Raw genomic sequence first — 13225 nt, forward strand, 5'->3', positions numbered from 1 at the left:
AATGTAGATAAGGTAATAAGTATTTTATTGTTCAAGGACTTCACATATTCCAAAATTTCTCATGGTTTATTATTGCTCCAGATTTGTTAAAATAACCTCTAAAATATAATTTCTAAAGTTTTCAGTAATTTGAAATGTTTACCACAAGAAATCTGTTTTCTACTCTTTTGTCTTCAGCCATGCTTCCCCCCCCCCAAAATTAGCAGTTTATTTTCTTTAATTTTGGTTCTTATTTTCTCACATCAAATGATATCAATAATTTGAAGATTTGCATGGAAATTTCTAGAGAGAGTATTTATTTATATTTTAGGTTGTTTGCTTTTTATACAGAGTTATTTAAAAGAAACACTAAAACCTTAAGGCATATTGGGAAGATATTTAAATAGCAGTGTTAACATGGTGGACCACTTAAAATGTCATTCCAAGTAAAAGTATGCAAAATAGTTATACATAATCACACATACATGTAATATAATTTTATAATATTAGACTCTGGTATTCAGTGCATTTTAAACTATTTTAATGGCAATTAATTATTATTGTTTTTTCAATCTCTGATCACATATAAGAGGCTAGATCTAATTGCTTCCTCACCTTTCAAACCAAACATAAGTTAGAAAATTGGCATGCCTGTATAGACTATGGAAAAGAAATGGGCATGGATAAGAGAGAAGTTAAGAGTAGCTGCGTTCTACAGCCACTGCTATAGCACAGACCTCTACTAACTGTTCTTAAAATTGCAGATGATTCTGTTTCCTGAGCTGAGCACATTTAATGACCTCCTACCATTTTTTTGAAAATGATCACACTTTCTAAATTTTGTTGTTGTTGTTGGCACTGCTACTTTGTGATTTTTTTTATTTATTTGATTACATATTAAATTCAAACTCATTCTCCTTAATCTCCACATCCATCACTTAATGAAGCCCAGCTCCCACCATTCATCTCCCATATCCCATCCTTAATATCTGTACATACCTGCTAATCACAAGTATATCATATATTTTTATACTTTTTTTTTAATTCATGCTGTTTTGTGATAGAAATTGAATTCTCCCATGAAATGGAAGGTTTCTTCTCACTCTTCAAAACTTTCTCAATTGTATTCTCTATCTTGCTTTGTTACCACCAGCCATGAACTTTATACTTATCCCAAGTTTTTGTTCTGATTTTTGTTTTGTTTTGTTTGTTTTTGCCAATAGGAAAGCAATGAATCACACTACATTCTAAATTGTGTGTCTTACAACTTCCAATACATTATGATCTCCCATAGAAGAAAGTCATCAGTCTAGTTCTTATTTGAGCTTTCAAATAACCATTGTGATGAATTAAATGATGAGTACAAACTATTTAACTAATTTATCACTGGGTGAGAAAATATGATATTTTGTAATATCAGAATGTAAAAGATACTTTGAAAGTGTATTTAGTTTATAATTCTCCTTTAGTATACAACCATATATAGGAAGATAAAGTGTTATGGGGAAAAGTATATAATTTTAAATATAAATGCTATTTAAACAATATGTAAATGCTATTGAAACAGTATACATTACTAAATCAAATGTCCTCTGTAAGACAGATTTTCTTGCCCTGAAACAGATATTAAAGGGGATAAAAGTAGTTTGGTTGATCATTGTTCCCTTTTTAAGCCTTCTTCCTACAAAATACTATCTCCAAGTAGTGCAAAGTGATTTGAAATAAAGGTTTGGGCTGCTATTTATATGTAAAATAAGTAGTGATACATGTATCAGAGCATTATGATGAGCCCTCAGGAATACTGGAGAATAGAGACACCATGGAGAAGAATAAGTCATGAAAATATAGTCTTTATGCCCCTTAAAAGCAGGGGTGTGAGAAAATAAATTTTGGTAATAAGCCATGGGTTGTCTGTATCAAGAGCTTACAATTTATGAGCCTATTCATCTGAGTGCACATAAATAAGTCCATATAAAAGACAAGAATACTTTATAAAAATGTACTGAAAGCAGCCTGAGGATTTAAAATATACATGGATAACCACATTAGACTTTACCAAATATAATCAAGTTCTGTTAAAACAGTATGGTTAGCTTCCTGCAGCTCGCAGCTTCTCCTTGTCTACAGGCAGGAACTCCAGTTCCTGATGCAGGCTCCACTTGGCCTGAAGGGCCATGATCAGCTTCTCTTCCTGCTTCACATGCATCTTGACCACCTTGTACAGTTCTGGAATACTCCCTCCTCGAACACAAGTTAGATCATGCTACTCTTTCCCATAAAAGAAATTCCTGACCCTGTCATACTTAAAATATAAAATAGTAAGATGTTGTATCTTTTAAGTCCTCCCCTACCACTCTACTCACCCCATGTGTAGGCAGCACTTCCCCCTGCAGTGATCTCCTCACTGTACTCCAAAACATATTTCCTCACTCCCTTTATCTTTGCACACACCACTTGCTTCTCTTAGAAGAGCCTTTATTCTCTTCTCTGAGGAGACTTCAGACCAGTTCAGAATTCACCTGCTTAATGAAACATCCCTAGGTATTCTAGGCAGTCAATCTCTCTATTACAAGATCTTCATAGGGTGTGAAACTGCTTACCCCTGAAAGGGATTTACCAGATTGTTCCTTTATTTGTTTATTCATAGTCCTACCTTCTCTTTTGTTACTGAGCACCATTAGGACAAAGATTCTGCATTATTAAGTTTTATATAATATTAGTAATTACCAATTGTTCTCATACATAGTCATTGCTCAGTAAATATTTTGAGAATGTTCTGCAACAATCAATCCTTATTATATAATGGTACATTAATTTTAAAATGTATTCTTTTAGAAAAATAAGTTTAATATATTCATAATGAAAGTTCATGGGCTGGGGATGTGGCTCAAGAGGTAGCATGCTCTCCTGGCATGTGTGTGGCCCGGGTTCGATCCTCAGCACCACGTACAAACAAAGATGTTGTGTCTGCCGAAAACTAAAAAATAAATATTAAAAATTCTCTCTCTCTCTCTCTTTAAAGAAAAAGAAAGTTCATTAAAAACATTATTAGTAAATTTTACCTATAATATTTAAAATCTGAAGTTTTCAAATCTCTCAAATAATATGTGGACACTGCTAATACTATTATAAAAGAATTAAGAAAACTAAAAATTTATAAGAAATAGATTTCAATTTAAATGTATTAATGTTTCACATGAACTTTACAATTTATTTCTAGACCCATTAATAAAACTCTATGAACTATATATATGATCATTTGAAAATAGAACAAATTATTTTGCAAAAATATGAAAACCTAAAAATTCTCAGACTAAGCTGTTTTAATTTCATACCAATATGAACTTTACTCATTATTATGATGTAAATTTATTTTTAATATTTAAAAAAATTATACTTAAAAACTTTTTTCTCAGAATATAATTTATTAATATTTCTGTAGCTTTTTTAGGATAACAACATTCTTTTAACAACGATTACAGATTTTATTACCATTGCATATTTTTACCTTTAAAATATTCATTGAAAATTGCACAAGACATGTTCTGCCCACAGAGTTTTCAGTGAATTCTCTGTCCTTTTATATCTGAATAGCATAAACTTCAGTGAACTTAAAAAAATTGCTACTAAGTCTATTTCATGAGGAAACTGAAAGACATAAATACTCTTTTAAGAATCTAATGAATGATATGATGTTCCAAGATATGGCAGATTAAAAGATGAGGACATAAAAGAAACATAATCTTTATTTTAGGGAGGCAATTTTGATCCATTTTGTATTACCTTTTGATAGCTTGTATCTTATTTTCTACTTTTTGAAGAAGCATATGTCTGAAAAAAAACAGTAAAATAAATATAACTGTGACAATAACAAAATAATAATGTGCACTAGGAAGACAAAATGTATTATAATTAAAGAGTATACAAAAAAATACATCTATCCCCGTACTGAACAAAAGTCAACATCACATTTGAGCAACAATAAGTATGTCTAATAATCATATGGCAGTCATTTATTTTTAGTTTGGTTGTACAAAGATCACAAATGTCTTTTAAATGGAATTTAAGTGTAAGAGAATTACCAAAAAGAAAATTTACACTGTAAATGAAATAAATAAATTTATAAAAGAATGATATTTTAAAAATTTAATTATTTTCTTTATTTGAGTTAAAAATACACTTTTATGAACAATTTGTAAGGTGGTTCTAATACTTAATACTCTTTTTAAGAAATATCTTTTTGGGTTTTTTTTTTAGTTATACATAGTGATAGGATTCGTTTTGACATAATTATAGAATAATGGAATATAATTTGTTCTAATTCAGTCCACAGTACTTCCATTCCCCCTCTCCTTTTCCTTTCCCTATCCCCACCTTCTTTTCAAATGATCTTTCTGATATTTAATTATATGATTTTTGTTGTTGGTGGTGGTGGTGGTGGGTTTTTGTTTGTTTTAAATCAGTGTCTTATGGATGTGAATGATGATGAGATTCACTCTGGTTTACTCATATATGTACGTAGGAAAGTTAGGACAGATTCATTTCAGTGCCTTTCCCTGTCCCACCTGTCCCTTCCTTTATTTCATTCCCCTTGGTCTACTCCATAATGTGTATCTAAAAGTAAAAAAAAAAAAAAAAAAAAAAAAATGGAAATGATCCTAAGATGTAGACCTTAAAAAGAGAGCTTATCAAAAACAACTGTATTTCAAAATTTTTCTGGACTGGCGGTATAGTTTAGAGTAGAGCATGCACTTAAAATGTGCAGCACCCAGCAGTGAAAAAATAAATTAATAAAGAAAAGAGAAAAAAAAAGAAAAGTAATTAAGTTTAATTAGAAGTTGTAAAATATGGATTTACATTTTATAACTGTTTAGGTAAAAATAGAGATATCTATTTAAAAACTACTATAAACAATAACAAGAAGGTACTACAAATAAAAATGTCTGTAATAATAGATATGGCAAATAAATAATGACATTTATGTAAAGCTTACTAATTCTCAGAAAGCTTTCATACATGAGTTCAAAGGAGCTTTTTTTTAGAATGCATGAGTATTGGAATTGATATTTTATCAATAGTAAAACTAAGGATAAAATAATGATTTTATTTAGATATTTTCACAGATAGTGCATGGGTTGCTGATAGGTAAAAACACAATCTACTGTGTAAAAAAACAAAGATATTAGAAATCTAGTCATGTATATATCATCTTTCTAAGTTAATTTTGATATTTTTAAAGTGCACTGCATTTTTATGCATATAAATACTTTATATTACCTGTTTATACTAAAAATTAAAATGTAGTTGGGAAGGTACACTTAATCTATCTCTAAATGTATATAGGAAGTATTTTTTAAAGTAGCCTAGAGAAGGCCAAAACTTTAAAATCCAATCATAGTTGCTGTAGAGTTTGTAGCTAATTTAATTTTGAATAAAAGGAGTATCATATTTTACATCATCCTTGCTCACGCAATTTGCCATGATTTTCTTCTTTCTAATTGATATAGTGAGTGTTGACATTGAAAGCGTCAGATGTTCAAACATTTTTTTTTTTCATACAGGGAAATTAAATACAAATCAAATTTCAATGTACCCATCCATTTAGAGGTGCACATTGGACAGCATAAATGTTGGAAGAACCTCCCCATATTACAGAAGGGAATTGTAGTGTTTAGATAAATGAAAATGGTGTCACATCATTCACAGATTACTAATGTCAGTGATTTCATATAAAATTCAAATTAATTTTATAACCCCAGTGAATCAAATTTTTTTTCTTTTTTTTTCTATTTGTGATTACAATCTGAAAATAAGGTCTAAATATCATGTTTCAAATACATAGAAATGGGTGTTGGAGAGTGAAATTTATCAAACTTTGTTTTTATATATGTGTATTAGGTCATAATGAAACCCATCATTCTGTATAATTGAAATGCACCAATAAAAGTAGATAATTTTGTAAAAGGCGAAAGATTTATACGATCTGAAGAGAAACCAGAGTATAAAAGTAGATAATTTTGGAAAAATTTCTCCTAACCACTTAAAATGTATTACAAAAATATATGTGGTTTTATGTGGATTTATACACATTTATCATCCTCCATTTGTTTAATTAAGAAAATTACTGAAGTCCAAACATATATAATTTTTAACTAACTAAAACTATTCAGTAATTAAGTATATTTTTAGTAGGATATGATCATCCCTGTAAGGAACATTAGCTATCCCTTTACACACTTCCAAAGGATTGGAAAATACGTTAGGTAACACTATGAAATTCAACAATGAAAATAAAATTCCTAGATATTCATAAATGAAAATATTTAGGTCTTTTCCAAATCGTAAAGAAAATATACCCTGAAGAAAAAGATTTCCAGTAGTTTAAGTATTTTACGAGTAAAAATTGCCTATTTATTATGTGTTTATTTTTTCAGTACATTTAATGTTTTCAATAAACATTTTGGCATCTTACACATTTCCTAATATTTTCAACTGAAGCTGTTAAAACTGGATTTTTCATAGTGTCTCAAAGATGATGTTTTGGGGTATGTTTTATAACATATAATATATAAATATATTTTTAAGAACTCTCAAAACAGTTATGTAGTATCTTTATTATGTTCTATAAAAGCATCAAATTTGTTCAATTGAAGAATGAACTCTGCACTCTTTAAATGATGCAAGTTCTAAGAATAATTTGTCGTGTTTGCTGAATGTAAATAAATTTATTTTATAGGATTGTTCAGCAATATTGTTGCTCTTTACAAACAACCCAAAATATTCTATGTCATTATAATTCACTAGATAGAATTGCAGTGAGATGCAGTTTTGTGTCTCATTAATTTGATCTTTCCACATACGTTCACATACCTATTTTTGTGTAGATTTGTGCATGTATTTTCCATCTGATGTTTTGTAGCTACCCCTAGAAGGATGAACCATGAACATGTATGTAAACACAAATGGACTCATCTCTATTTTCCTGTATACTATATAATGTATCTTTCCACATTATAGATTATATAGTATGTAATGTCATGATGAGGGACAAATAGGAACTTTTTGAAAAATGTGTTCTCTTTGTCTTTCACACTTTTAATCTAGTGGCTTACTACATTGAGCAATATTGCTCCTCAAAATAGTTACGACTCTTCTAGGAGCAACAACCAATCTTCATCTTAGATCTCTTTAAGTTTTTCTCCTTGTCTAATGGTGACTCCATATTCTGAAATTCATTTTCAGTCTACTTTGAGATTATATGTACAAAAACAGAAACAGTTTAAGAAAATGGTAGTTATTTAAGGAGTCAAAATGGAAGGCTATTTTTTTTTTTTTTTGTATTGGGGATTGAACCCAGGGCACTTCACCACAGAGCCACATACTTTGCCCTCTGCCCTTTTAAGATTTTGAGACTAAGTTGCTTAGAGCCCTCCTAAAATGCTGAGGCTGGCCTTGAACTTTCAATCCTCCTGCCTCAGCCTCATGAGTGGTTTGGATTATAGGCAAGTACCATGGCACCTAGTTAAGGCTGAGTTTAATGACTTTATTACTAAATGGTCTACAGGTATGGTCAAATACAATTAATTTCATTAAAATGAATTCAGCATTTCAGTAGAGAATTTTATAACAGAAAAAAAGAAAATGTATATATTTAACAAATTTGATTTAACTTAGTTTTCTGAATTTAATACTTTTTAAAAATAGAAACTAGAGTACAATGACATAAAGATCTGAGAAACTAGATCAATTGAGGTAGTTAATTGCCAAATGAAATGAAGTTTGAATGATGTAGTGAGCAAGAAGTTAAATAAACTCAGACTGATCCTCATATTTGCTCTCTTTATATATTTTCATTTGTTCTTTTTAGTTATAAATGACAGTGGATTCTATTTTGGCATATTTATACAAACATGGGGAATATCTTATTCTAATTAGGAGCCCAGTCTTGTGGATGTAGATGATGTTGAGACTCACTGGAGAGTATTCATATATGTACATAGGAAAGTTAGGTCAGATTCATTCCATTGTCTTCCTAATCCTACCCTTTCTCCCTTCTCTTCATTTCCCTTCGTCATTTTTTTTCAATACTAAAATATGAGGCAAAGATAGATGTCTAAGCTGTTTGATTCCTAAATTATTTATTTTTATTCAATTCCAGTGTAAAGTCCATGTTTCATGAGAACAGTTTTAAATGATATCAAAAAGCTGGAAGCAGAAATACAAGTTATATAATTGATATTCTGGTATCTCATTAAATGGTTGTTAATTATTACTTGATTAATAAAAAAGGTGAATGGATACAAATTGTATAATAATATTACAAATTTCACCATATCTACCAAAATATATTCCTATATTTTACTATTTCATGGTGAGTATCCAATATAAAATATTGACTACAACAGATACATAAAAATATAGGACCTGGAGTTAAATAGTCTTTCATTTCAACAGTTCCAATTTTAAGGGTTATTATATGATTTAGGGCACTGACATTTCTGGACCTCAGTGTTCCCATCTGTAAAGAAGACCTGATAATACTGTTATTTTTTAGGTAATAGTGTGTCATACTAACTATGGTATAAAAAACTTTTGTAAATATTCTGAAAAACCTGAAAAAGAAAAAAATTAATTTAAAGTAATTTTAAAGTACTTAATGTTTACTTATATTCAATTCCAATTTATTGAACATTTAAGCCACAATTAAGGCACAATTAAATTACAAATGAAGAAAATTTGTCTCTAAAAAAAAGTCAGTGCTAGTCCTCACATTATACTACTATCATTTTATAGGTGGCTATACTTTTGAAAAATCAATATTTTAAATAAAATTTTCATAACAGTAAATTTGTGGAGGAAAAAAATAAAAATTTAGCTTTTATAAATATTATAGTCTACCTTATAGGATAGGACAAATATAAATATTTGAGTATATTTTTAAGCTATTTTTTAAATATAAAAACTACTTTTTATATTTTTTCTTTATTAGAGCATTATAATTAAACAGTATTTGGGGTTCATTTTGTGAGAGTCATTTCAATTAAATTCCCCCTACACATTTCCTCTTTCCTCCCTCCCCCTATTCTCCCTCATCTACTTTATTAAACTTCTTTTTTTTTCTACACTTATATAAATGTAAAATTTTCTTTGGTACCTTTATATAGGAACATAATTTTGTTAAATTCATTCCATATTTCTTCTCCTTCTCCTTTCTTCTTCCCTCCCTCTCATTATCTCATTTCTACTCCATTGATTTCCTTTTGTTCTAGCTTTCACGTATAAGAAAAAACACTCAACCCTTGATTTTCTGTGTCTGGCTTACTGTACTTAGAATGATTTTTCTCCATTTACCCACATAGGCATTATTTCATTTAGCATTATATGCTTCAGTTCTATCCATTTACCAGCAAATACTATACTTTCATTCTTTATGGCTGAGTAAAACTCCATTGTGTATATATACCATGTTCTCTTAATTCATTCATCTATTCACAGGTATCTGGTTGATTCCATAATTTGGCTATTGTTAATTGTACACTGAAGTGGCTACATTGCCACAGTATGCTGATTTTAGATCTTTTGGATAAATATCTGAGAGTGGGATACATTATTCATATGGTAGTTCCATTCCTAGTTTTCTGAGGACTATCTACACTGCTTTCTAGAGTTGTTGCACTTTCAGTCCACTCAACAATGAAAGAGTGTAGCTTTTTCACCACATTCTAGCCAGCATTTATTATTTTTATTGTTCTTGAAAATTGCCATTCTGAATGGAGTGAGATGAAATCTTAATGCAGTTTTGGTTTTCCTTTTCCTAATTGCTAGAGATGCTGAGCATTTTTTCATATATTTCTTGGTCATTTCTGTTTCTTCTTTTGAGAAGATTCTATTTGTTATTTTGCCCATTTATTAAATTGTACTATTTTTTCACAGTGAGTTTTTTTACATTCTTTATATATTTGAATATAAATCTCCTGTCAGAGGAATAGATGACAAAGATTTTCTCCCATTCCAAAAGTTCTGTGTTCACTCTTTTAATTGTTTCCTTTGCAGTGCAGAATCTTTATATTTTGATGCCATTCTACTTATTGATTCTTTATTTTATTTCTTGAGCTTAGGGGGTCTTGTTAAGGAAGTCAGTGAATATACCTATATGATGGAGAGTTGACCCTATGTGTTCTGCCAGCAGTTTCAAAGTTTCTCATTTTATTTCTACATCTTTGATCGCTTTTGATTAGACTTTGGGGAGAGGTAGAAAATAATGACCAAAATTCATTAGTACATGTGGATATCCAGTTTTTCCTTCACCATTTATTAAAAATGCTGTCTGTTTTCAATATATTCTTGGCACCTTTGTCAAGTATCGGATGGCTGTGAAAATTTGAGTTTGTCTCTGTGTCTTCCATTCTTTTTCATTGATCTTCATGTCTATTTTGATGCCAATATCATGCTGTTTTTGTTACTACAGTTCTGTAATATAATTTGAGAGAGGATTTGTGATGTCTCCTTTTTCTCTTTTCTTGTTCAGAATTGCTTTAGCTATTCCGAATCTCCTATTCTTTCATATGAATTTTAAGAATGAAAGACATATTTTTTAAATATTATATATATATATATATATATATATATATATATATATATAGAGAGAGAGAGAGAGAGAGAGAGAGACTTATTTGATGCTTAGACTTATTGGATGCTTACCCCTATCCTCTGCAATGGCACAGATATATATACTTTTACATAAATATAAAATTCAAATAACCTTCAAAATTTTATTGCCAATTTAAAAAAATTTATGTTTCTCTAGAAAAGAATAAAAGATTTTTTTAGCATCAATATTCCTTTACTATAAGATGCTTTACAAAGTCAGTTTTCTAAAGATAGAAATGAAGCAGATCAATATATTTAATTCTTAAAAGGTCACAAATAAAATATTTGTCATTTGAAAACTAACCAGCCAAATCTAAAATATTTTGAAAATATTTTAGCTTTACATGTAATCAACAATATTTCTTAGCTGAATTATATTCATTATTAAACAATAGATTCAGAAGACAATCATTTATATTTGGAAGTGAATAATAAGCCAGGCCAGCAATTCAAAAACAGCAATATTATTTTTTAACTCCAAGAGTGTTTAAAGTATTAATGAGTTTTATTTATTTCCTTGGAAAAGTAAAATAAATGTGGATATGAAACTCTTTCTGCAAGAAAAATGTATTCAAAGTAGATCTGCAAATGGTAGACTAAGGATAGAAACATTTCTTCTGATTTCTAGTCACTGTTTCTCTAGTCATTATTAAAATAAGCAAACTAAATTTAAAATAAGACAGAAAAATGTTGTTATATATATATTTATGAGTCATTTTCTTAAAACCCAAATTTATATATCTACCTGTATCTGTCATTTCTGTCCCATATCAGTGATAAAAAGAGCATGCCATTATCATGGTTGATAATGAATATATTTCATTACTCAAAGGAATAATCACAATTTTATAATGTATAAATAAATTTTTTAACATATATATGTTAGTAATTTTGAGTGTCTATAAAATTATCTTACATTATCATCTTTTTTTAGATAACACACTATCAAGTGTTTATATTGTTATAGTTGTGTGGTCCTCCCTTGGGTTCAAGTACAGACATGTAATGATTTATTTTACTACTAGCTTCCTCCTTATAATTTCCATTTTGTCAATCAGCATATTCCTTTCTATTCCCAGTCCTCTTGTTTGTGAATATTTTATGCATATCATTGGGAATTTCCTGCAGCCATATGTTTTGGAAAATTGACACTCCTTCTCTATGAGTTTTCATGATATGACCTTTCATGGTCTTCAGTACCATGGCTTGGTAAAAATAGCCTCTAATCGAATCTGTTTGTTAAAATACTTACTGAAAAATACAAGCAAACCATTTATTCTAAAATGATAATTTTTAAAATATTCATCAGCATTTTAAAATACATTATCTGTCAAAGTGCTTAGAGCCATTCCTTTGTAAGTTTAATTCTTAAAACTAAAATATTTCCATAAAGAACATTTATGTAACATCTCTCTTACAGGATCTTTGACTATATTTTCCTTTTAACATCATAATGATCTATAATGACATTGACTTTCTGATAAATTTCAGTTTGGAATATGATAATATTCATAATCTTCCCCACAGGGAATCTAGAAGTATATTGAAAAGAGTTACTTAGAATTTTTTTAAGAAAAGAAAGTTTGAAAAAATTTTAGTCATTAACTTGTCATGCTTAAAATATGGTTTGAAAGCCAGATAATAGGTCCTAACAATCATGAAGTTGAAGTCTGCCAGTTACTATGACTTTTTTCCTTTTTATTTGAATATGTATCTTGTTAGGATTAATTTTTAAACTGGTTGTTTAGGCTTTTTAGTTAGAATATTTAATGAAATTGTTTTCTTTATTTTTAAGACACACTTTTTAATGGTCTTGGACTTGGAGCAGTCATTGGCCTGGGAGTTGCTGCACTTTTGCTAATACTTGTGGTAACAGATGTCAGCTGCTTCTTTATTCGACAATGTGGGTTACTGATGTGCATCACCAGGAGAATGTGTGGGAAGAAAAGTGGCTCCAGTGGCAAAAGTAAAGAACTGGAAGAAGGGAAAGCTGCATATCTGTGAGTATAAGGCATCTGTACCATGTCACTTTAACCAAATACCACAGTTAAACCTTTAGCTGGGGACTTGGATTTCCAAGGGGAAATTAACTGTAAAGACTGAGCACTTCACTGCCTGGTCTATGAATTAAGTTTATATTGCCTTCAGTATAACACCCTGAAGAGCCAAATGGCTTTGAGAACCCTCTATTCAAAAAATAATCTCAAAATGGGATCCTCAATTGAAAGAATCATTGTCATGATTTAATGATGATAAATGGATGGATATAAAGATAGTCATACAAAGGTATTTGTTTATGATTTCTCCCATTTTCCATTCATGTTGAATAAAATAAAGGTGTCAAAAGGAATAGGAATTATTAATAACATAAAATTGTGGCACCTCCTATAAGTGTATCAAGTGACTACATAAAGATTACAAGATTTTATTTTGTATAGACCATGTTCTATGCAATACATACTATTAAAGACTGAATTTATGCTTTAAATTTTAATTAAAACATGACTACATGTTAGAATTTTGAGATCTTTGTGAAGCTTCCTTTATTTAAATGGAATAAAAATTCTAAGAAAATTTAGCTGAATATTGTAGAAAA

At 29.5% G+C, this 13225-nt stretch overlaps 1 protein-coding gene across 1 annotated transcript in view; it reads left to right on the forward strand.

The window, feature by feature from the left end:
• NCAM2 (neural cell adhesion molecule 2) overlaps positions 1-13225 on the forward strand; it is a 494626-nt gene that overhangs the window by 467703 nt on the left and 13698 nt on the right. The window contains exon 16 of the mRNA XM_081301845.1: positions 12425-12629. Coding sequence (XP_081157971.1) covers positions 12425-12629 — 205 coding nt within the window. The remainder of the gene's footprint in view (positions 1-12424; positions 12630-13225) is intronic.

This window comes from Spermophilus citellus (genome assembly GCF_964194105.1).
Source record: "Spermophilus citellus genome assembly, chromosome: 7".
NCBI classification, from domain to species: Eukaryota; Metazoa; Chordata; class Mammalia; order Rodentia; family Sciuridae; genus Spermophilus; species Spermophilus citellus.